This window comes from Amia ocellicauda, chromosome 18, assembly GCF_036373705.1.
Source record: "Amia ocellicauda isolate fAmiCal2 chromosome 18, fAmiCal2.hap1, whole genome shotgun sequence".
Taxonomy (NCBI): Eukaryota; Metazoa; Chordata; class Actinopteri; order Amiiformes; family Amiidae; genus Amia; species Amia ocellicauda.
In genome coordinates this window covers 23,145,376-23,172,180 of record NC_089867.1, presented here as the reverse complement: position 1 = coordinate 23,172,180, position 26,805 = coordinate 23,145,376, and the positions used below count along the sequence as shown (strand labels likewise).

General features: G+C 44.4%; 1 protein-coding gene across 6 annotated transcripts in view; it reads left to right on the top strand.

Moving 5' to 3' along the window:
• The window catches only part of LOC136714040 (ephrin type-B receptor 2), a 160,286-nt gene that overhangs the window by 73,145 nt on the left and 60,336 nt on the right, over positions 1–26,805 (top strand). For all 6 annotated transcript variants that reach the window (XM_066691343.1, XM_066691342.1, XM_066691341.1 and 3 more), the window contains exon 3: positions 5,349–6,033. In XM_066691343.1, coding sequence (XP_066547440.1) covers positions 5,349–6,033 — 685 coding nt within the window. The remainder of the gene's footprint in view (positions 1–5,348; positions 6,034–26,805) is intronic.

Genomic DNA, 26,805 nt, shown 5'->3' with positions numbered 1-26,805 from the left:
TGACAAGAAATGACAGGGTCTGAAGAGGAAATTGCCAGTCTTAACAAATGATTATTTGTTTTTTTGGGGTAATTTTTCATTGCAGCTGCCCACAATTGTCACTGCATGACATAGCAGCTCTGCTGGCTGTTTATGGGTTTGGCTGCAGTCTCTCTGCATGACTGGGAATCAGAAAGAGTCCTTGGCGCTCTGCTGCGAGCCTCGCTGTTACAACTTGCCGTACTGTTGTCCCGCGTCCCCTCAGGAAAGATTTTGTAACTTAGACAAATTTCCCAGAACTATAAATTGGACAGCCCGCCCCAGGGAGCTTTTAATGTTATCTCACTGATTGCATTATTTATTTACCCCGATCTCCTCTGGAACCCTTCAACCTCGGCTCTCGTGCGCTGACACCGTTCAGATTAATAACAAACTCTTGACAGGTCTTGGGAACTCTGCAGCTCTGTTTCTGTGTCGCAACAGAGTCAGAAAGATAATATCCCTCTTCCTTATGTTAATATTGCTTCAGTAATGTGCGACGAGCTGCGAAAGTCCAGTTTACAACATGGTTAAGCAGTGGACTTCTCTGATCTGCCGCAGTGCCTTAATGATCTTTATTGTGCCTCCTACAAAGTGTGGTTCAGGAGCATTTTCTACTTAGGTGTCCTTTTTTAAAAACCAGTGCTATACACTGTGTCCCCAGGGCTGCATAGATACAAGGCCAATACACAGAGAAGATTACAAATGAGAGGTCACTTGGCCAATGCTGCCTGACCCATAGCTGGTGTCTTTATTGATCTGGAAACCTCATGGAGCCTTTCAAGAACGCAGTGAATCAGCAACCGCAGAAAGCCTTCCTAGTTTGATTCATACAGGGCAGGAGTGTCATTTATTCACTGTCCCCCTCAGTATCACAGCAGCTGTGAATTCAAACCACAAACATACATTGAGACTCAACCCCTTTTTTCGGGGGACAGGAACATGGCACAAATTATTTCAGCAGAGACAAAGAGATGTGTCAGTTTGAATTGGTGAAAGAGAGGTTTTCTGAAATGAAAAGCAGCCAGACCAGCCCGTGGGCTTGGAAAGCTACTGTACTTTTGCAGAAACCCTCCACTTTTAGCCATCAGCCCACCAGCACGACGAACCTTAACAAGGAGCATAAACCCCTCCATTAGCACCTCTTCAGCTCCCTGTAAGAGCAGGCAGAGAGAGAAAAATCCCTTAAAATAACATTTGTAGCTCAACAGCAGTGGTTAATCATCAGCAAGGGTCTCCTCTCACACCCCCGAGTGCAGCCCACACCGACGCTCCCGAAAATAGTCTCTCCGTACTTACAATCCTCATCCTTACAGTCCTACAATCCTTAATGGACACTACAAGGACAAGCCGAGGGAAACACAACAGGTGAGCTGTTCAATATTTCAACTGTTTCAGCAATAATTTAGAGAGCGCGGACACATAGCGCCTTTGATCCTGTCCTCTCAGTCAGAGCTCTAGGAGCAGTGAGGTGGGTTTATAGATGCAGTACTGTAGCCCGAGGCTGTGGTAACCTGTGTTGACCTGTGGTAACATGTGGTAACGGGCTCCGGACAATTTTTCTTAGTTTCCGCTATGAATTGCTTTCACTGTGTACTCGGTCTGTCTGCTGGACTTTACTGGACACACGCTTTGTTTTCATGTACTGGCACTTTCCTCTGTGTCTGCTTTGTGTGTTTGTTTGTTTTTCACTTAAATGAAAATATATATATTATCTGACGAACTTATCTTTAACACTTTTTAATCAAATTTCAATAATACAAATGTCTAATTAGCTCTAAAATATACAATTACATGTACTAATACTTTGAAACTGCTAAAAAGCAAACAATATGTTGTATATTGACTAGAATAATTTACACAGGGAATATATACCGATCAGCCATAACATTATGACCATCTGCCTAATATTGTGTAGGTCCCCCTTTTGCCGCCAAAACAGCCCTGACCCGTCGAGGCATGGACTCCACTAGACCTCTGAAGGTGTGCTGTGGTATCTGGCACCAAGACATTATCAGCAGATCCTTTAAGTCCTGTAAGTTGCGAGGTGGGGCCTCGTTTGTTTGTCCAGCACATCTCACAGATGCTCGATTGGATTGAGATCTGGGGAATTTGGAGGCCAGCATGGGCACCCTGACTGGTCTGCGGCTACGCAGCCCCATACGCAACAAACTGCGATGCACTGTGTGTTCTGACACCTTTCTATCAGAACCAGCATTCACTTTTTCAGCAATTTGAGCTACAGTAGCTCGTCTGTTGGATCGGACCACACAGGCCAGCCTTTGCTCCCCACGTGCATCAATGAGCCTTGGCCGCCCATGACCCTGTCACTGGTTCACTGCTTTTCCTTCCTTGGACCACTTTTGAAAGGTACTGACCACTGCAGACCGGGAACACCCCACAAGAGCTGCAGTTTTGGAGATGCTCTGACCCAGTCGTCTAGCCATCACAATTTGGCCCTTGTCAAAGTCGCTCAGATCCTTACGCTTGCCCATTTTTCCTGCTTCTAACACATCACTTTGAGGACAAAATGTTCACTTGCTGCCCAATATATCCCACCCACTGACATAATGTTATGGCTGATCGGTGTAGGAATAGATATGAAACACAGTTGATATCCAGCAGTTAGGCCACATACAATAAAGCTTCAGTCAGTAAGGCTAGAGCTTTAATCAGAAATCTGCAGTTTATAACTTTATTCACACCATTTTCCAAAAACTAGTTCTAGTAAGACGTTCCAAAAACAATTCAATAATAACAGATAATAACAGACAGTGCTTTGTTGTGTATACGTTTCCAATGACTGTTGACAATAAGTGAATACAGAATGATTTCGAAATCCACGTTCGATCTTGTCTCACCCAAATTAAAATGGAAGTGTTGACAGATTAATTTCTGAAACACTGTGGTTTCCCAATTACCCATGAAGCTCTTCGGTCCCGTTCCAGAATTCCTGTGCGCTGATCGTTGTTTGTGTTTTTTTGGCTCATTAAAAGATATCAGCAAATGATGCCTCGGGCTCCTTTGGCTGAACTCTTAGTCAGACGAACGAGCGCGAACGCAGGCCGCCCCTCAAACGGTGAGCAATGGGCTGAACACAACATACGGCAGCTTTCTCACCTCTACCCCGCCGATGAATAAACTGTTCCTCTCACTTGTCTAATGCTAATCTAAGTACTTCCCCTCTGTCACAGGTTAGAATAGGGCTGTGCAATCCTCGGTTATTCCTTTTTCAGTGAAAACCTAAAAACAGCCTTATTGTTCGGAGGTCAAAGGTAGTTGGGCACCTGGTTTATCCTGCCAAACTTTCAGATTAAGATAAAATCTAATAAAAGGTCAGTGCATTTCCAGGCTGCTAAACCATTCATTAAGGGAAGATTTAATTCTCAGTCAAGCCTTCCCTCCAAATCAAGCCGTGCCTAATCTCCAACCCCCCTTTCCACCAGACTAACCTAAAACACATGACCACTCCAAGGTGTCAAATTAATAAAATAGAAAGAAAGAAAAAACTGTGAAAATGAAGACGTTTCTTCTAATTTCACACTTTGCACTTGATTGCTGGCCCCTTATTATCCCCCATTTGGTTCCCTCCACTGGCTCTGATGAAAGGGTGTCAGGAGAGCTGTGGCTTGACACAAGGGGCCCTCCATCAAAAGACGTTTGTTTGGGTCCCCTCCCCCCCTCTGTCTCTGTCTCTGTCTCTCGCTATCTCTGTTTTTCATTAGCCCTTACAATTAATTTCCTTTTAATTCAATGTGTCAAAAGCATCGGGGCTTAGGAAGAGCTGGCGTCGCTCTCTGTACTCTTCTCTCGTTTCTAAAAAAATAAATCCTATTGAAAAATAGCAATCTTTGGGGAGCCCAAGGTGACTTTCACTGGCTCGGCCTTTCTGAGTCCTCTTCCAAGACCAACCGTGAACTGGTCACCTGTTCACACACATGATCACATGGCCTCCTGCCTTTATACTCTGGTTTCTCGGCGCACAGTGAGCATTCAGAGAAGTGGCCCACTTTTTTGTATTCTACACTTTTAATTTCCTCACAGAAAAAGCGAATGGTCTAAAACTCAGTGCCTGTTTTAGATAAATCGAAACTAAATCAAACAAACACACAAAAACGACCTGAGTGTACACAGACACCGGCTCACATACATCTATTCTGACACACGCACGCATAGATGGACACCCCAAATTGTAAAAGCCTTTAACTGCCTTTATTAATGAGTCTTCCACTTCTTGCATACACTCTTGCTTATCCTTCGTAGAAATTAATTGGGACATGGACTAAAGGAGGGGGTGGGGGGTGCTCTAATTAGTCCAGGAAAATCTGTTATATTTATTTTTTAATGGGGGGATGACTTTCCTGCTCTCCTGTCAAAATCCTCATTAAGCGCGGACTAATTTGAAGAATTATGTCAGCGGTGAAGTGAGGAGTGAAGATGGGGGGTTGGGGCGGGGGGGCAGGGGGTATGTCCGGGAGAACCGCATGGGCTCCGCTGCGCCGTCCCCGACCCCCAAGGTCAAGGTTAAGACTAATCCAGTGGTTGAAACATCTTGGAATCCACCACAGAGGGCTCAAACTCCACCTCACCCAGAAACCCCCCGTTCGCATCTGCAGATCATCAGATTCAAAACCGTGCTTTTGAAGCTTGTATTTTCTGTACCTTCAATCCCATTTTACCCCAAAAGTGAGTAATGCTCTATTCCTGGTGCACTTAAAGCACTGCTGCTGAATGTGAAATCAAATCAAATTATATTGTGTTTCTTTTTGAGAACTAGAAAAACTAATTTGTCTTGTTTTCAACCACTGCTTCTATAAATAACTCTCTTTCCTTCTGTCCAGAGCACTCTGAACTACAGCTGGCACAAGACAAACTTGTTTTATGGACTAAAAAAGAGAGAGAAGTTTGTGTACAGGGAAAACAAGCCGTCCGAGTCCAGTTCACACTGTGAGCCGTCTGAGAGCCTGGTGTGTAGTTTTAGCTGAGCGATCTTGGTGCTGGGCTCACAGATGCCGAGGTTTCTAACTCTGTAGGGAAATTAAAGCAGGAGAGGCTGATGCCAAAATGAAGCTGCCAACTTCATTTTCCTTATCATTTCATACCTAACATCCCTTGTAATAAATGTTTCACAGATGGGGAGGCTTAGAGGTTTGAAAGTTCCAGAGAAATCAACTTTGCTCTCGCTGATTTATCCATGTGTTTTATTTGGAAATGCTCGACAGATCTAGACGAAGGCATTAAGAGACTAGAATCATTGTTTTTTCAATTGTACTTCATTAAACCGTTGAATGCGTCTCTGTATTCACTTGTTGTGTGTCTTGGCCCCGCAGTGGGAGGAGGTGAGCGGCTACGATGAGAACATGAACACCATCCGGACCTACCAGGTGTGCAACGTCTTCGAGACCAACCAGAACAACTGGGTGCGAACCAAGTACATCCGGCGGCGCGGTGCCCAGCGGATCCATGTGGAAATGAAGTTCTCTGTGCGCGACTGCAGCAGCATCCCCAACGTGCCGGGCTCCTGCAAAGAGACTTTCAACCTCTACTACTACGAGTCGGACTCGGACTCGGCCAACAAGGTGTCTCCGGCCTGGATGGAGAACCCCTGGATCAAGGTGGACACCATCGCGGCGGATGAGAGCTTCTCTCAGGTGGACCTCGGCGGCCGCGTGATGAAGATCAACACCGAGGTGCGCAGCTTCGGGCCCGTGTCTCGCAGTGGCTTCTACCTGGCCTTCCAGGACTACGGGGGCTGCATGTCTCTGATCGCCGTCAGGGTCTTCTACCGCAAGTGTCCGCGGATCATCCAGAATGGGGCCGTCTTCCAGGAGACCCTCTCGGGGGCGGAGAGCACCTCTCTGGTGGCAGCACGGGGGGTGTGCGTGCCCAACGCCGAGGAGGTGGATGTGCCCATCAAGCTGTATTGCAACGGCGACGGCGAGTGGATGGTGCCCATCGGGAGGTGCATGTGCAAGGCTGGCCATGAGTCAGTGGAGAACGGGACGGTGTGCCGAGGTAAGGACCCCTTGTGGACACTTAGAAGTGTTTAAAATAAAATTGCATGGTAACTCAAAACGTTTTCCCATGGTTTTCCAGAGGTATCTTTGCTTTGATGGTTGGCATTATGGTTTACCATAGCTCTCCATTCTTTACCATGGCTTTACTGATGTCTAAGTGGTCTATGAGGTCTAAGTGGTCTAAGAGGTCTAGGTGGCTCTGTTTTTGTAACTTTAAGAGTAAGTGATTCTCTTCAGTATGAGCTGGAGATGGCAGGAATATCTGATGTTTTTGGAATATAATAAATACAATACTTGTGTATATAGATAGTTTTGATCTGGTGTAGAATGTGATATCCTTGACCAAACTGTTTGAAAGTGTGCTCGTGCTGTAAAATTGACCAAACCTCTCCTTATCTAGCCTCTGTGACATCTTGTTATTGTTTTATCTGTGCATGTTGAGAATAACTTTGCAATACCGTTTCAGCCACCAGTGCGCAGGTGAAAATAAAATCTTCCTCCTAACCCTGCCTGGGGGAGAGCGGTAGAAGGTGTGATTTACAGGTTAAATACATTTTGTTAAGATCATTGACACAGATATCAAGGTTCTCCAGAGTTTAAGTATCTCAGGCCCCACATAGTGTAAGAGATCTGTTGCCGACCTTGATTTTTGAGATTAACAGTATTTTCAGTGGTAAAAGACAGTGTATTTGATCCTTTGGGTGTGGATCACATTTCCTGAACGTACAGGATTCAATATTATACGTACGCATGAACTATGTGTCTTTTTGTGTGAATGATCTATTCATGCCGATGTGGTCGATAAGCATGACTGCAGAGTGAAAAGATTAAGACGTTATATGATGTTCAAAAGTACAGTACAGAAGTGCACAACATTTCCGTCCACCAGTTCATTAAAGCGTATAGCCATTTCCAAAGGTTACGCATACCTCCATGCTGCATTTAAAATAAACCGGTAAACAGAAAACAAACGGACGAAATAAATATTTGCCGATAACATCGTCTTGAAAGCACTCGGTTCACATTAATTTTACAACATTTTTCACAGAGTTCTGGACCTCTTGCGTTTTGGCAGCCGATCACACAGCGCAGTAATAGCCGCCAGCGCTTGCTTTTTGCCATTATACGGTCATTTATTGCATATCATATTCTACACAGTGTTCAGATGTAATCTTACCCTGTTCTTCGGTTTCTACTCCAGAATAAGTTGTTGTTTTTTTCCTAAGTTGAGAATGATGTCCTGAAGTTCATAACTTCAAATAACCATAAATTCAGCAACAATAGAATGAAGAAGAAGAATATAATGAAGTGTGCCGCATCTCCGTTCAGCAGCTAGAGAGAGGGCTTTTCAGTTTGTGTTCAAGTGTCTCATCGTGGCACAGACATTGAAATGTTTTATTAACGCTGAAATATGTTGTAAACACAGATATAGGTGTTGGGCACCTAGTTTGGCATGGATCTGTGTTTTTTTCAGTGTGGGAGCAACTTCAGGCCATTGACTTTCTTCACATAGGAGTCAACATATTCTCTTACACAAACTGCCTACAGCAAAGGGCTCTGCACAACACACCCTCCCACTGATACATTGTGAGAAAACAAGCCAGTTGATGTCATTGAGCCTGAGGGGAAATGAAAAGAAATGCATATCCAAATACTGATACCAACGGCACAGGTTACAATAGGCACTGGATGTGTCTGAGCTCTTCTGAATCCAAAGTAAGACGTTTGCAACTGTCCCGAAGAACTCGGCTTCATGCGGCAGGTTTGTGGAAGGAGCTGGAGGCAGAGGACACGTGGTTAATACCGGAAAGCCTGCGGCAAAGCAACTGCAGGTATTGCTCCTCTGGCCGCACCAGGCCTTGAGGACGGTACCCTGTGCTAATCAGGCTGAAGAAGGAAACGCCAACCTTCATGGTAGGGATCCGTGGGCCCTTCATCTCCGTTCCATAATCGCTGGCCTGATTACACAGGAGCCTCCAGCCCTCCCACGGGGTGAGGGACAGGACTGGGCATCAAGTCATGCAGGAGGTGGGCGGATTCACACAGAGAGTGACGCCGTTCTTATAATGACTAACGAGAGGAGTTAGCACTGGCTCATAGCAGCACTGCACTGCATTTTATTCTGGTGTATTTCATATTCACTTTGTTTCTGTTTCCCCGTGAAGTTCAAAATAGATGAATTCATCAACAATATCCAAACCCCCAGGTTCCTGTCTTTCTACTGTGATCTTTGCTTCGTGTCTCACAATCCAATGAGTTCTATCGCCTGTGAATTGGACTGTCCTGAGGTTACTACAATACATGGGATCGTGATTGTCTGATGATCCATGTTTCTTCCTCACCGCCCCACATCAGCTCCCCCTCAGACCCGTGTTTCTCCACAACTTTCACTGGAGCAAAATGAAAGCTTTTGTAAGGATTGCGTTAAGAGCTATTGTCGTGTTTTCGAAAGTGCTCCGTACATACAAACACTGTGTTAAAGTGCGGCGGTTAACATTTTATGAGCTGCCTGCATTATCTGAAAGCCCAGGTAGGTGAGTGAAGTGTGAAGGTCTGAGCTCTGGGAGGATAGCACTAGTCTTTAATCAGGGCAGGCAATAGTACTAACACGACTGAGTCTAGAATAGAGACAGGAGATGTGGGCTGCAAATGCCAAGCACAGCCGAGGAACAGACTAGGATGTTGATGGAACATTTGCTTAGATTTTTGGTCATAGTTGATAACAGTGACCTCGCTCGGTGTGATGAGAAGTTTCACAGCTGTGGAATATCAACCTGATTCATCGAGCAGATTTTCATGCAGCTCTGTGGTCATTGCGTTGCTGTGGGTTTTAGTAATTCATGAAGTTTCCGTTTCCAACATGGCTCCAGGAGGTGAACAGCCAGCTTGTCACCTTCTGATAAAGTAAAGCCGCAGCCAAAGACGAGACAAACAACGCCATCAATTATTAAAATGACATTTCGCAACAGGTACTTTAAACCAGCATATAATTATCCTTGTACGGATTAATTTTTTTGGCAGGTTTTCTTGACAGAGTAAAATTAGCCCTGTCAAAATATTTGCACCTGGGAGTTGTGTTTCTTTTTTTTCTTTTTTTTGCAGGAGGAGTGGATTTCTTCTTCTCGCGTCTCTAAAATCCTTAGCAACAGAAACGGTTTTCACACACCAGAAGAAAGCGTTAGGTGTATCGTGTGCAAGGATGCATTTATACAAGAAGTGTATGAAACTGCTGCAGGATCATGGGGTGTGGGGTTTGATTTGAGATGTAACTGATGTTGTCTTTGTGAAGATCGGTGTATTAACATCTTTGTGTATTTGTGTATCAATAGAGGAATCTCACTTTGTGTTGTACATATATCGATTGAAATGCATTTTAGTTTCAGCCACTATTGAAGTCTAAACATCGCATTTTTATCCTCAGCTATCAGAAGATCTTCCATCCAGCCTTAACAAACTGTCCATCTTCATGCTTGTGTGCTGTGCCGTGCATGTAGTATTGTTTAGCCTTTCCCACGTCTTCCAGATTGTTCTCTCCCTTTGACTTTGAGACAGCCACTCAATCTCATGCAGAATAACTTCTGTTAGTTCAACATTCAACAATTCCACATCCAGTTCTAGTTTACTTCCACATTTGGTTACAATATATTAAACATTTTGGCAGCTCCAAGCTCCTCTACAGCAGAGTACGATTATACTCATGTTTTGTCAGGCAAGGTCCTAACGAACACAGACATTTAAGGAGCCTTTTAAGAAAGCCCTGTGTTTATAGCTCAGACTGCTTAATATAAAATGTAGAACTGAGTGTGGGCTGTGACATGAGGCTTATTAAAGTACTACCGAGCCGTGCGTCAAGCGGTGCGGAGCTTAATATCCAAAGTGACAGACTGATCCCAGAAATAAAAGAAAGTTACAGCCTGGTTTGCCGCCCAAGCACTTCCGAAGTGTTAAGAGTGTCAGACTGTGCTCAGCAAAGAGAACAGCCCCGGCGACAGAGAGCAACACTGGCGAGGGAGTGCCGCGTGAGATGAAACGTTCGCCTGGCGTGTGATTAATGAGAGAGAAGGGACGTGCTGTCTCCTCTTCACAAATATTAAAACAGCGCACCGACCGGAGCTCCCCGGTGGAATCGCAGCACCGCCGTAGCGCTGAGCGTCGCTCTCGCTCGCCTTTTGTTTGACAACGAGAGGAGGCGGAGAGACGGGAGAGGAAAACATGGCAAGGCTCCCACGCTGGTGGGCTCCGTGCCATCTTTCTTTCAAGATGTCTGTCTGTTTCTCTTATCTGACACACACGCCTTATGTAAGGGCCACACAGCGCACACCGAGTCGGAGGCGGTTTACCAACACAGAGACGAACACAGCTTCCAAAGAGTATGTAGAGTGCAATTGGGAATAAGAGCAGAACTAATGGTATCCAGGATTGCAACGGTGGAGTGGTTACAGGAAACCAGAAACCGAATTTAGCGATTAGAGCAGTAAAGTAACCTAACATGTCTTTAAGTCAAGAATAACTGACTGAATGATAAGATCTGACTAAGTAAAGGAGCAGGAATGAAGACTCTTATATGAGGCTTGTATTTGTGCAAAAATCAAGTTGAGATTTGTACTGGTCGGGTGATCAAAATGACCACAGAACCATATGATAATTCGGATACAGTCGGGACGCAGAAGCAGCCACTATGGATGAAAACACCAGCGCTTCTTTCTGACCTCCTGTAGATCCACACAACTCTGTCATAGTTGCTGATAACTGACTATTCCAACAGCAACAGTAGTGTAGTCCATCTCCATCTCCAGGATGTCTATGAAGCCTGTGTAGCACTTTTTAAAAGTCTGGCGTGATCACAGTGCATGCGTAGCTGGCAGGAAGCCCATGCATGAACAAAACATCATTTTCCACAGCCATCCTTTCTCCTCTCGTCTGAGAAGTAAGACTCTGTAACTTCTGGCCGGTGCCGTACAGTAGCTCTAAAAAAAGGCCCGGCAATGACAACATGATTAATGGAGGGAGATTAGGTGTAATCCCGCTGTAAAATGTAACGCTAGATAAAGGGAGTTAGAGGGATTGAGAGAGAAGGTGGGCTTTAGGTGCAGCCGGGCCTGATTGCATGGGAAGAGAGGGCCGCTCTGCAGCCGGGGCATAACCGTGGCCCCGTTCCCTCGGTGACATTGACAGAATCGGAATTATTAATGCCTTCCCGTCTGGAGAGGTTTACGGATGGAAATCAGCGGCGCATTGGGAAATCCTCCTGCAAACACGAAGCAGATTGACTCCTTTATTTCCCTGGCTTGCGCTCCCCTGCGCTGCTGCGGTTTTAATGAAAATACTAATTGACTAATAGCAGCTGCGGATGGGAACCGGGGGCCCGGGAGCACACAGGCCTGTCCCCAGTGCTCTGACGGCAAAATGAACAGATCCCCTCGCAGGGTGTCAGCGCGCTGCTCATAAAAATGAAGGGATTACAGAGAGCAACGTAAATACTCCTTCCAGATGAGGGGCCGCGCAACTGCGAGATTATGATATGGAAATAAGTCTCCTGCGCCGGTATTATGCAGCGGGTCGGCGCGGTCATGCTCCATGCTTCCTCTGCCAGCCTCGCCACGGAAAACCTTTGACCGTAGCCGAGTCTATCATGCAAATTATGATTATTAGGGCCCCTTAATCTTAAGTAGGGGTTTTCATATTGCGCTCTAATTTATTCCTCTCCTCTCTGCAAGTCTCCTCGGTTGCAACTGCATGTGTGTGTATTAATTGCCAGAAACCGTGACCCGCAGAAGCCGCCGGCAGAGATGCGCTTGGTATTTAATAACCTTTTTGTGCCGAAAGAGCCGAACCTTAATTTCTCGTCTGTTGTCAGTCAGGTTTAGTGCCCTGTCAGAGGCCTGATTATAATTCTCTGTACTTGCGCTTACGCTGAAAGCCAAGGGCATTAGTAGAAGGGAAGTCATCCCACACACCTCTACTTCAATTATACATGCAAGTGTAATCCTGTTAAGCCTCCTAACCTGTCCTTCAGTCCATCCACATCTATATCAATATATAATTAGAATACAACCTTTTTCCCTGTCGTTTCGAGACATAATTACCCACGGGCAGCATGAAGATTATTCTTTTTTTCTGTTTTCAAAGCTCAGCTCTTTATTATTCTCCTTAGACAGTAGTCAGAGTCTTTGTTTTATTTATTTATTTGTGCTATTATCTGCTTTCTGAAACAGGGTTGTAAGCCTCGAGCTCGCTTTGTTGCATATGCAGTTTATTACATGTCGTGTTTACAATTAATATGTTAATTGATGTAAACAGTTGGCTGAAATTGACTTTGCTGGAGGTGCATCTGCTTTCTCTTTTGTATCTGTTTGTCCATTAATGGAGGACTAGTCTCAGCTCTGGCACCGTAAAGAAAATGAATATCATGTGTGCTGTGCTTTCAGTCAAGGGTTTCTACGTAGGAATGCATATCCAAACAGACCTGTCAGCACCTTCAGCATGATATACAACATGTACTGTAAATTCATTGAGAACATCTTGCTCGTTCGGTTGATAGAAGTTATTCAAAGTGTTTCTTCTCTCATGCGTTGATTGAGATCCCAGAACTCTAAGTTTGGCGCAGTGCCTCAGATTGAACAGACTTTTCTTTCCCCCAATTTATTTGCTTACCAATATTTAGATTTTCTCCGCCTTCAAAAGGAGAAGCCATCAGAAAGTGCCCGTCTCGAAGTGCTGCGATGGCATGTGTTTTTATAGTCGTATGGCTTACCGAGGAACCCAGAAACATCCCCCCGCTGAAAAGTTAACGACTGCGAGTTATCAACGTGATCCATATGTGCCACGGTGTTCGTCCCTCCCTCGTCTGTGTTCTCTCTATCAAACACCATCGCTGAGATTGCTATGACTGGTTCTCCGAAAGCAATGCAATCCAGAGCTCTCCATTTGCCTGGTTAAGCTGCACCATATGTGCCTGCCCCGTGTTTCTCCCTTGTGTAACTTTGTGGTAACACAGAGCTCAGCGAAACATTACCATACCTCCTGTAATGTTCTCCTGCTGCCCCCTTATCCTGACCGTGGTTTGCATTAACGGTGGTAAACTCATGGAGAAGGCGTGGTGAGACCCTCCTCTCAGTTCTGCAGATAGTTAGCTGGATGAAGTTCAGGGTGGAAAACTCGGGCTGGAGAGCAAGGTGTCTTTGATGCTCCTGAAGCAAACGAGTTCTGGGTTTTAGCTCTCGTCAGGAGGAGAGCCAATCTGATTGAACCTGCCTTTCTCTGTGGAGTGTCGGGAAGGAAGTGCACTCTTTTATGTTAGTCTTGATTTATGTCTTGTTTGCGGTTCATTTTTCAAGAGATTAAACAAGCTTGAGTCCGGCCAGAGCTCGGCACCTCCTGAATGAGTGATCGGCTGTGACATGTCTCCTCTGGGTCTCACGAGGCATCCACATTTCACATCTTGTCAAATAAACGTTTGTTTTGTGTTTTTGGCAGAAATTATGCTCGTGCTTGTTTTAAGTAGTCACACAAGCATTTTCTCTTTCAATATATGAATATTAAATATGAATATATAGGAGTATGTGTGTGCGAAGAGCATGCTTCAACATATTGTGCCTTTGAAAGTCCAGCAGTTGGCGGAGTAGAAATCAAAACTCACTGCAGTGCATGCTGGGGCGAATCCTGTGCTTGTCTGTGATGGGAAGGGCTGACAGCACCGGGTAATGAATCTTGTTAGTGCCTGTCTGTCAGTTCACACAGCAGGTGTGGAGCGGGGGAAAACTTACTCAGCCGTGAAAAGGTAGGAGCCTCAGTGAAGCTTGGGTAAAAACCGGACAGTAGTCTCGAGAGGAAAATCTGCGTGTCAGATCGTGTCAGGATTCGAATGACCACCAGCTAAAGTGCTCAGGCCCCTCGGTCATGAAGAGCAAGAGAGAGGCTCGCCTCTAATGCTGATGAGGGGAAGATTGTATCATTTTATCCCCCCCCCACTGTCTGTAGTCTACTTTCCTAATACCTCCCAAAATTGTTGAGCCGATAAACACAGTGTTTCAGAAATAACCCTGAGAAACAGCAGATATAGCCAAGATTGGTATTTCTCAAGCAAATCTGTGGTGCCAGTGTCATTTGAAGCATGTGTGGTCTGGAAAATCCCCTATACCGGAGGAGCCCTTTCATTTTCAAGAGCCTCCGGTTGAACACCATATAAAGCCGAACGTCCAGGTAGCATATCATCACACAGTGTGTAATTTAATCATACAATATGAGAGAATCACTGGAAGACACTCAGGGGGGAGAAAATCCAAAGAACCTTAATTTGGAGCTGTGAGAGTCTTATTTAGAGCATCCCATTGCTTAAGCCGTGATAAATCTCCTGTACACTATTGACAATAAACATGATGAGTCATCTCTTCTCTTTTGTGGCCTTTTAAACGAGATATTAATACATTCACCATAATCTTATAAACACTAACCACTGTATCAGGAGCAGAGATTAGTATGGTGTATTTTTCAAGGTTTCGTTTGCATGCTGTGTGTCTGAAAACCTACAGAATATGTCTCTTGCGAATGCAGTGCCAATAATGTATGGAAAGTCGCTAATATGTTGCTTGAAAGGAAGAAAATGGCCATTTCTCCTGGCTGGAGTGCCGAAAGACAGATGGAGAAGGTGTGCCAGAGACCGTAATGGAATCTAAAACAGGAGGTTTCGCTCTGCGTTTTTTCTTTTTTTAAGCAAGGTGTTTAAAGATTAAAGGAGAGAGAGAGTAAAGGGAGGAGCAGAGCATATTCCCTCCAGCGTTGGTCTGGCAGAAATGGATGCTTTGTGACTCTGTGACATACTGTGCTAATAACACTAACCCCGCTGTTTTAGGCTCTTAACAGCTTTTCTCCCAGAAAGTCTTTTACTCTGAATCTAAAACCAGTGGGCAATTTAAACCGTTCAGGTATTCCTCTTTGGCATTCAGTAAAAGTGCAGTTAGAGCCGTCTGAGAGCCCAGGATACGGATAGCTCCTCGCGGTCGCCAACGAGGTTTATTTTAGTGCGGGGGATGGAGATACCCTGCTCGCTCATCTAAGATTGATGGTGTGGGGAAACTGAGAAGAGGCTCTTTCGGTGAAGTTCACCACAACAGCGCTGAGACGTCATGAGCTGAAGACGAGGGGAGAACCTTCACGAACAGCTATGCGTTGATGCCGGTTCTTCGGTTTACAGGTTTATGCGCCCCCTTCGTGTGGGTAGGGGACATAGACGGATGAAAGGGTTAAATTAGCTGTTAGTCAACTAATAGTGGGCTGAGTGGCTGTTTTTCTATTCTCTAATTGCCATCATCATTTACCAAATTGGACCAGTTTAACACCTATTTCAGATCTGAAACGGACAATGATTCAGGCCTATAAAACCCGCTAGTTTTTACCTCTAGAGGAATACTGTTCCTCAATACCAGACCTGTGGGTTTACGGATAGCAATGAACCTAAGATACTGAGGTGAGAAACGTGTCCTCTAGTACCATACTTCTGACAAGATTAGGCTTAGCTTGGGCTTCGTATTGCCGAGATACATACCTCAGGGGATTAATGGATGTTTCTTTGGCCAGATTACGCGGTGAGTACAGCAGCTAAGTGAATATTAAGATCTCAGAGATATTCTCTCTTGATTTCCACCTATTCTTGAGCGACACTCAAAGACCCCCTCCCTAGGACGATCTTTATTTTTCCACAGTGGATGCGTACTCCTATCAAAGCCCTTGGCATTTGATTTTTATGTTTACTGGTTGAAAGACATGTCAAATGGCATTAAATTAAACTATCCTCAGTAGGTGATGCACAAAATGCAGTCATGTCTTGGTCTTCTGTTCCCAAGCAACCGACATGCAGCCATTGCAGACGATGACCATCAGTCGGATTTCTTCATGCTCTGAGAAATGGTATTTCATGAGTTAAAAAAGCTTCCTCAGTCCAGGCTGTATATGAATAGCGCATATATTGTTCAAATTATTGACTCCACGTCTCCAAATGTATAATAAAATAAACCTAGTGTAATAAAAAACCCTTTACCCGACTGTAGTGGGCAGAAGGTATCCCGCAGTTAACTGAAGCAGACGAATGTGTTTAGTGTTGCTTATAGGCTACATGTTTGCTGCCGAGAAGCTGTCAACAGCAGTTCACAAAATGGTTTTAATTAAAGCATTCATTTCCTCGTAAAAAAAAAAAAAGAAAAAAGACTGAGGAGTTCAGTCATAGATATAAAATTACTGTGTGCTTGACTTATAAATAGAACTACCAACTGCAGATGTGTACATGGAAAAAAAAATGCATATATATAGTTCAAAAGCAACATATAGTGAAAGGGAATGCTTTAGAAGTCTTTATATATGATGCTAAGCAGCTAGTAGAGGCAATCTTGTGCTAAACTGGAGTGCTGTTGAAAAGTATGCCCACTCCCTAATCCTTATCAGGGTTTCTGTAGCTTTCTAGCCGCATCACATCGAAAGCGCGTGCAGATTTGTCTCAGCCCTCACAGACCAGGAAAAGCGAATCCATTCCCTCCTGATCTGTGAGGGCTGAGACGTGCGCCGCCATCTCCGCCACTGTTCCCTGGCCTTTCATTGCAGTAAACACACAGACTGACTGAGGACAAATAAATAAAACACATTAAAGAGAGATTTAATTGACAACTTCTAAGTTTGTTTAATAAAGTACTAGAAAAGTAAATGTGTTTTCCACAAAGAAATGCCCAATTTGGTCTGCGAGTTTAAATACCTATTACTCTATACTTTGCGGATCCCAGCGACTGATTTACCTGATTTACGAATTCCTCATTTTAAAACTGACTTTGAACTGACAGCTCAATTAGCTGAAGTACCTTCCTTATCTCCGACAGTAAACAAACAGCCGCTCTCAGACGCTGACAGATATGCTTTAACAAACTCACGCAAGCTTTCAAAAGTTTGAAAAATGTCCTAAATTCTTGTTTAACCACTTGCAGCTGTGTAGAAAGGTAGAAACTCTTCCAAACAACCAAAATGACAGCCCTAACAAAAATAAAAATAAATAATAATAATAATAATAATAATAATAATAATAATAATACATGTAAATGGACAAGCTGTCTTCTCTTTGGAATAGAAGTAATACTTTTACAACTGTGAAAGACTGGAGGAGAAATGTAGGGAGTTTTTTTGTGTATATATAAAATGTATAAATGTATATGTATTTGTTTGTTTGTTTGTTTATTCATTGACGAGATTCATAAAGACACCGGAGACTAAGAGTAGCGCATTTGTTGTGTTCCTCGGAGGAGCCTGGGGAATATTTAAGATGTTTGGAAGTGTTCTGTTGTGTCCCCTGAGCCCAGGATTGTGTACAGTCCCGATTCAGAGGTTTGTGATGGATGTACCTCGAGGAGAGGGGTGTGTGTGTGTGTGGGGGGGGGGGGTATAGGAGATGAGCTCAAGAGAGACACAGCGGGAGGCTCGGAACAGTGGAAATGGGATTTAGGAACCCATAAAACAATTTGCATTTCACTCTCTGTATCTGCTTTTGAGATGGAGCTCACAGCCTTGACTTGGCCTCCATTCATGCTCTCCTTCATAATATTTCCCCACAAACAGATGTATTCCTACGACAAAGGCTTCTAATGCCAACATGCTAGTCATATCAGCATCAGACACACACGTATGTTTATCGCTCGCTACTGATTATACACCCCGCTTTGTCCTGGCAGCCAATCCTGGAATCGCTTGGACGCCCCTCGAGTTCAAATACAGCACTGAATTGCACACACTGCTAATGGCACCGAAATATAATCCACGCTGCCTGTGTAGACTAGAGGTAGGCATTTGTCATGGAAGGAGACCAGGAGATGTCCGCGTCTTTGCAGTGGGACAGCTTCCCAGGTTCTGTACGGCCGCAGATCGGGACAGTGCAGCCTCCGGGTTTCTAGGTGCACCTTTCCGGCGCCGTGGTCTCGTCCGCCTCGGCCTTCACTCTCTGGGTTTGGGAAAGATACCCACAGATGGTCTCTGCTCTTTATGTAACACAAAAGCCAGGGTTGCAGCTGCCCAGAGCTTGTGTAGTCATTGCTCGAGTGCTGGAGGACACGCCTGGGAGCTGAGCTCTTTCCTTTTTTTCTTTCTCGTCTTCATATGAAAGCAAATCATGATTTGGTTCCTCACTGAGAGCTGGCACTGTCGGGTAGTTATCTCCTCTCCCGAGAGACAGCCAGGGCCCCCACTGTTCTCAAGGTAAGGGAGGGTTAGGACCTTGATTCTTTTTCAAAGTGATGCTCAAATTAAAACCAACATCCCTTCCCAGTGATTTTCGGTTCGAATGATTTGTTGCGGAAGCGAAAGGCATGTCCGTGTTCCATACCCATCTTCTGTAGGGAATAAGTGCAGCTCGAGTGGAAATCTTATTCAGTCTTGCATGTTTACTCGGAGCTTGTCTTTTCCAACCGTAAAAAAACAGCAACAACCTGCTGCACACAAAGATAATAATGATCGGTTTTAGCTTTCAATTATCTGCTGACGTTTTGTCTTTATTTTTTTATCCCATCAGCTGCACATTTAAATGTTGGTCTTGTTTAAGTGAACAGATTCTATTAATGTAGAAACTAATGCATTTAAACACTACGGCAAAGCTTAACAGACCCACCCATATATCCCCTTACAGAGCAGAAACCCTCACGGTGTGTCTGTGCCGCTTGCTTATCATCAACACAGGCTCAGTACTTTTAAAATGCATGAAACAGAGATAGACTGATTAATAAACAGCCAGATAGATCTCATAATAAAGCAGTTTAAGGCACGAGAGCCACTGGCAACGTGCTGCAGAGACACTGCAAAGCTCGTGCTCGAGTTGTGAGAGAGGGTGGGGGGGGAGGAAGAAAGTATACATGATAGCAAAAGCAGCGATCGAGGACCAGACTGAATAAATAAGGTACTGCATGCACCAGACTGCCACAACCGAAGCTATTTACCACCTACCGCTGTTTGCAATAAAGACGGGATGAAAAGCATATTGACGCTTTTGTGCTGCTGACGTGTTGTGACTGGTGCAGTGCATTGTGGTCCACCCAGGGCAGCCGTCGCTATTGAGGTCGTTAGGAAGCACTTTTGGGGATGGGGAGGAAGGGGAGTTGTGAAGCTTGGGGGGGTGGGGAAAAGCAGGGTTAGTTTATTTCAAGTCTTGGCCAGCCAACATTGTGGGGCAATGTTTTAGCACACCCGAGCTCTCTGCCATCGAGACAAAGAAACTCGAGGACGTAGTAAATGTCTATACCTTTTATTTTAAATTAAGTTTTTGAAGCTATACAAATATATATCAAAGAACTGAACACTTAGTCAAGTCAAAAAAGACGGTTCAAATTTAAAGTCTGGCATGGAGAATTTCTTTGACGGATCTCTCCACCCACAACTGGTACTATTTTACTTTTTTTCTTTAGACTACATGATGTTATGCTTTGGCACCAACTTAAATTCTTATCCTCTTACACGGAGAAAGCCATGATTCTTAGATTATATGCAACAGTTTGAGGTTACTGGTGGCATTTCAATTTTCTTACAGTTCCCAAAAAAAGAGAGAGATAGAAATGCCCCCACCACCAATCCACCGCTTTGGGCTGAAATTCTTTTTAGGTTAAGTTAATATTTTTAAGAAACCCCCCGCTGTAGAGAGCATTGTAGGTTTGTTCAGTATGTAAAGCTATGGATTTTACCCTGGGGAAACCCAGATAATTTCATTTCAGGACCGAGCTGGAAATTTCATTGCGATCGTTTGCGGTCGGTAAACGTTTGCATGCGTCTCCCGGCGGCAGCGGCTGCGGCGGCGGCTTTAAGCTTCTCCGTCTCGTCACAATCTTGATCTCTCTCCCTCAGCGAGAGAGAAGGCCTGCTTTTGAGTTTTCGGGCGTTTGTAAGGTGATCCTGTACACCAAAGTGACGCCCCAGTGTCCACAGAGATAACACAACCATCCCCATTGTGCCGCTGTCGGGGGGGATGGCATGCTTTGATTAATGTAGATAGGAAGGATGCTGGGGTGACTCACGGCTGATGATTAGCATTATTGACAAGATACAGCAGATAAAAGCGGTTGGATAGAATTGCTTTGTATTCTCTGATAAACTTCCAAAGTCTTCGTACGACCTACAGCCTCCCTTCACTCTCCAAGAACAGTGTGCCGGGGATGCCTTTGGGTGATCTTGCGAAAGGTGGTTTGCCTTGATAAATCTATTATTTTTTTAAATTAGCAGGTCTTTTCTCAACGTTTAATTAAAATCTTCCAAGTCTTTATCAACGAAGAGCCCTGATTGTTGCGCCGATTGTGGCATTGCACAATAGATTCCAACTTGAGGTTTTGTCTTTTTGGGCAGCACGCTCGTTCTGTCCGCTGCCAGACTCTGAAACCTAACCACAGGCTCAGCAGAGACAGAACTATGTTTTACGTTGACATCTGAGACAGACTCACAAATTCTTTGACAGCCCCATAATGTATGGCAACTTTGTTTCCAAATGCTGGAACTCCCATATCGATTCTTTGATACGGTGATTCCAGACATTCTTTCTGCCAACATTAACCTGTTTCGCCATTCACACGTATACTAAACACACAGACACACACACACACACATCCACTCTGAAGAGGATTACACAATGTATTACCAGCACAGAGAGGGACATTCCTCTAGGATTACCTAAGTGTGAAAATCAATGTTGATATGTAGGTAATTACCTTTCATTAAGACATTACTGACACAGTACATAAGTCTCTGGTTTCTTCTTCTCCTATTTGTGTGCCGAGACACCTCTATTGTTTTCCCCAGTCCGCCTTCATTGTCTCTGTACTGACAGGCAGACTCCTGTACAGGGTTTGCAGTGTGCTGCTATCATCTGGATCTGTCTTATTTTCCTCATAAAAACATTCAGGGCTTTGTATAGTTTGCCATCTACCTTTAAATAGGGATTGGTGTAGATCCATTATTAACATTTGTTGTTCCCTTTTCTGGCCTTCAAATTGTTTAGCTAAGTTTATTTCTTCATGACTTTAAAAGCAGACTTAATCGTCTATGAGGAGAGGAGGCGTGTGGCTCGCATACGGCTTGACCTTGGTATTTGTTTTGATCCAGCCATCGGAAATGTCTACGCTTGACTTAAAAGGCGATGGCTAATATCAGATACCGTATACCAGATGGAGCTGACATCCCATTACGATTTACAGTGCTCTAAATGAATAAATGCGTCCGACTGCCTGCCACAAGACAAACAAAGACAGCGGCTCGCTAAATCACCCCCAGAGAGTCATATCACAGACAGCAAAGTTCAGTCAAACATTTACATACAATAAAACGCACCCCCAAAAGCGTGCAAAACAAAATATGCAGTTTCAACAATGCTTAGACGGTCGGAGTCGATTCTAAAATATCTGACAGAAAAATGGAGCTGAGCTCAAACCAGTGTGCAGAGTGTAGCCAGCATCCAGACGCTACAACACGCATGAGCAGTTTGAAGCCGAGGGACAATGATACTGCTTTCACTTGACAGCTAAATGTCAAAAAACTCTGCTTGCATCCTGTTTGAGAGGAACCCGGGTTGTAAGTAAGACACACTGGGGAATTGCTGTTGCTCCGCTTATTTAAATGTGCTTCGTAGCTTTGATGGGGCTTTTGGAGTCTGTGAGGGATCCTAGGACAGGACTAGTGGTCAGTCAATCAACCATCTCTACCTACTGCCTGTGGAATTCACAAATCATGAATTGGTTGTCCGGTACTTGATGGGTTAACAGGAGAGCTTTCATTGCTTCACCGTCTTTACAGTACAGATCATAACCTAGTATTGGTAAGAAGCTGTTTTCATCGTCATTGTATTTCATACAAACATTTGAAGTCTCGCGAGGGGAGTTTTCACCCCACGCAAAATCATTACATCTTCTTACAATCTTCTTTAATTGCCCCGTTTTATTAGTATAATTATTGGAGCCACCCAGGAAATATGGTAATCTAATTACAAGCGCACACCCCCACGGTGTGCCATTGCTCACGTGTGTGTGTTTATCGTCCACATGCCGCGAATTCTCGTTCTTTGAAAATGTCTCAGACCTACTAGTGAGGAAAGACCAGAGCTTCTCCACGACGTCGATCCAGAAGTACACAGCTGAGGATGTGTGATCTTGACAAAGGTCGTTTGTGCGAGGAGGGAACAGACATTGTCTTGGCGTGCGTGGAAAAAAATGTAAACATTTTCACATCTGAGGTACAAATGCATCCGATGTAGCTGGCTGATGTGCACCACTTCTATATGGACATCCCCCCGCCACCAAACTGCTCCCTTCTTCTCTGCTCCTCTCGCACTCATCTTCACCGCTTGGTTACAATCCAGCCATTGTGGCCTCTCGCCCGTCTGTCAGCGCCCCGGTACAGTTCATATCAGCTGCCCCTTGAAAGAGACTCTGTCCTGTACAAGGCTAAAGCGGTTGCCTAATTGAGCTCTACTTGACATAATCTGCAGGTTCTGATGATAAGCAGGTATTTGAACTGCAGAAGGGTCGTGGTTCATTTAACCCGGTTGGTCTCTAAATGTATAATTTGTTTCTTCGGATTGAAATAGGATGACATCCCCAGTGCTTTAAGTCCCACGGAGCTGTTCTTTCTAGGGACTGGGAAAATGTATACTTTATTTTATCAAGGATGGGAAGACATTGGATTCAATATCTTGCCTACAAGCTCATGAAGGACCAGACAGCAAATTTAACATAATATTTTGGTATTTTTCGAGTATTATGTATTATGTATTAAGTATTATGTTTTTTTTTTTCCTATACACAGTACAAAAACTGTGAGACCTTTAATGCAGAACCAATCAAACACTATACAAATTAACACTAAAATCACTTATAAAATATATAACACATAAAAATAACTGCCACGTTTATTGCATACTTTCAATAAACAACTATGTGAGCATACTGATCAATAAACCGATTAAGTAATGTCTAAAAACAGATGTATTTATTTTATCCAGATTTAGAATTTGGACTTCCTCCAGTGGACGGTTTATTCAGCATTTTCAAAGTATCGAAATAAAACTGAGTGGTTTTACAAAATAACACATTTTGCTAACAAATGAGATGCTTTGGTTTTAATTCAGATTTTTAAACACTGGTGAAATCCTTGCACTGAAGAAAGGGCCCCGACAAGAAAGAAACCTTTTGTTTACAACTCTTGGTGTGTTTTATTTCATTCCAGTTCCCTCCATTATCTGAAATTCATGAAGCGTGTGTCTTGGATAGCTGCCCCTCACATTTCCACATTGGACTTTCATCTGCCTACCCTCGTGCCTCTTCTTGCTTTCTCACACTCTTTAAAGGATTTCTGTCTCTGTGCACAACTGTCTCTGTCACGACGCAGATTATCCCGGAGTCTCCGGGAACTGAAGACTAATCTCCCGTCTCCTGTCCCAAGCAGCCGGGAGGGAGATAAAATCTTTGGGAATTGTGTGATATGGGCACATGGATTTAGTGACCTCTTGCATTAGTGGAGACGGATTTTAATAACCAAAATATGTCGTGGCCTATAGAGAAAGGAAGGGATGACCACAGGGAGAGACCTTCACGAATCTCCCCCGTTTGGCAAACCTTTGTCCTTCCGAACAGACTGCACAACAGTAGGGCAGCCCCGGCCTCGCAGTAATGAGAGAGCCGAGCGCTTTGTGTTTGTTTGTTTTGGTGATGCGTTCCCTCCCGCTTGTTGACTGACATTTGGGTTCCTCACGGGCGACTCCAGATCATCTTGCAGAGGCCCGTTCTGCGCGTTGCCCTGACTACGCTCTGCCCTGGCCGTCTCTGAGGTCTCTGGCAAAGGCCCGCTGTTTCGGGGGGAGGCAGAGCATGCCAAGTTTTTCCGTCTGGCACGTCGGGCTCCCCTGGCACCCTCACTCGCAGATTTCCAAAGCCCAGGGGAATCTGAGACTGCAGCCGCGGCCGTTCACCCAAGCCCCGTCGTCCATCACAGGACTTGTCACATGCTTCCCCCTATCCGTCTTAACCCAGCAGGTCAGCGTGTCAGTTTGGCATTAATTTGCTTTATGGGAGTGCGCAGTTGACTTAAAAGATCAGGTTAAATGTAAGGAGACTCTGCATCAGTCAATCTATCAGTCACACCGACCATTTCTCAAATCTGCCAGGACAACTGAATGGAGTGCGTGTCACTTACAGATTGGGAGATAGTCTTCAGGATTCGGGAAAGCATCTGAGAGGAAGGTCTGTTTGCCAACGTATGAGATGCATTTCTTGGACAGAACTGTCTTTTTCTTTGAAGGAAAACTGAATGAAGGGGCCTGCTTTTATGATGTCGCTAATGTGTGTTTTCTTTATTCGCCGCCAACCATCCGATCACCATGGACAAAACACAAGCACAAAACTGTATGTTTGCAATTGTTTTTTTTTTATAACCGGATTGATAAATTCCGAAATGAGTTGGATGAGGGCTCTCCAAGTTTCCTCTTCGAACTCCAGCTGTAATAATAAGGGAAAACACAAAGCTCAAACTGACAGCTTTCCATGGATCTCTGTGAGGTCTTGGCTCCAGTCTCTTTGGTGGACACTCCTCAGTCCTGACCTGAAAGTTGCTCACCAGCGAGACTACCAAGTCCGGTCAACGTCTGCTGTCTTATTTCCTCCTTTTCTGTGAACTGACGTCCACTGAGAGCTCAGCAGAGACAACCGAACTCTTTTCAGAGCATGTGTAAATCAAGACCTCCGAATTCTTACCAGGAAAGCTAATGGACACTGAAGAAAATTCTCTCTCCTCCCACGCAATCTTTAGACAATCCTTCCCCCTGACAATATCTTATGGACCACCTTGATTTGAGTTCCTTAAACATAAGATGTAGATCAAGTCTCGTTGTGGTCATAGCTGGAAACAGTTATTTACTATTTCCAGACACACGCTCCACATGTAATGCATTTCTGGCAGGGAAATGTATGTTTTCATTTACCTGCATTGCCAGGCAGTGATATAATGTGAATTATTTTTATGAACACCCCGGACCAGCTCGTGTAGACGGATTCTGGGGGTGCCGGGGTTGACGCTGATGCTGGTCGGTCTTGTGTCGGCCGAGCTGGCACCGCTCCACAATCTGGAGTTTCAAACAGGTGTGTGTCTGGAGCCTGACACTTTATTGTCTGCTCCTGAGGGGTTGCCACTACCTGTGCTTAATGGGGGAGTACAGAGGGTCTCCGAATGTGAAGAACTACAAGAGAGATCTCCAGACACTTATAAATACTTGTCATTTTTCGAGGCGTCCTTGTAAAACAGCTGTGGGCATTTGGGCTCGAACATCGCCGGCGTTTGAATCTGATTACAGAGTCAGCATGCAGCTTTTTCCACAGGACTTAACCTGTTCCATTTTTTTTCCCCATCTGTATTAATGTTCAGACCTCATGTTCAAAGTTATATTTATATTTTAATATCCCGGAGACAGGATATGAGAGTGGTGTGTTCCACCTCTTACAATGCATAAAACATTGCCTTCCATGTGATTTGCCATTAATTATATGTATGTAGATTGAATGATATGCCTGCTGTATATATATGAGCAGCCGGGACACGGATACTTCAGCTGCAAGAATTTTCTGAAGCTGACGTCACAGATATGGCTTTACAGTATATGTGCTTTATTAACTATATTGATACTTTGACACAAATATGCATAGCCACGTTCACATTCACACCTGTTTAACATTCGTTTTCTGCTTTTTTGATTATGCAAATGTTCTCAGATTAAGTCCCATAACACAGCGTAGCCTCCATAAATACATTTTCAAACACGAGAATGATTGGCAGTCTAGAAACGCAATCAATAGAAACGCAATCACTGACCCAATTAAAAATCTCGTTCTTAACTGTCGCGGTTATGATCGGACTGCAGTGTCTGGCTGGTTAGTCTTACACAACAGTGTTTGTATATACTGTGCAAACCCAATAAACTGTGGGAAACCTCCTGGCTGGTCTGATCAGGACTTGGTCTCTGAAAAACATTCATCTGTGAGGAGCATCATAATACTCAAGGGCTCACATAGTTTGTCGGCATCCAACCACCCTCAACCTGAGACCTTTCTGAGATGCAGTGTTTTTAATATCTTTACCACAGTATCGTTATGATGTGAATAAACTCTGAGTTTCCGTTCAAACGCTGCAGCACATGTATGCAGAATTATAGATACATGCATGCACATACACACGAGACACCAGAGTAGGCCTGGAAAGAAAAGAAAGGGGGAAGGAAGGGTTCGGTCTTCAGCTCCCGAGACCCCCAGCTCTGTTTCCATGGTGACAGAGCCTAGCTCATCCCTCTTGCCCTGCGCTGCCGAAACCCTCTTAATACAAGCAGAGTACTTAATTTCCCTGACCCCCGGGGCCCGGTTTTAACAGGCTGCACAATTCAATTTGCATCGATTAGGACAAATTATGGAAGGAACCGGCAGTATTGCGTTGGTGTAACTGGGTTAAGGGCACAGGGAAGGATGGTAGATGTTTGCTGGGGTGGGGGGGGTATAGCTAAAGGTTCTATTTTTAATGAATTAATCAAATAATTAAAGCCTAATTACTTTAGATATTTATTGACTTCAAAGATATGCGAGGCCCCGCCCTGAAACAGATTGGAAGGCAAATTTATGCCACCCGTAAGACAGTGTTATTAAAAGTGGAATAAATCAAGCAATCACAAACATCTGAGTGCATCAATACGAGCCTCGCGGTGGATTCAGACTGGGTTTGAAATTCACATCTTCTTTTA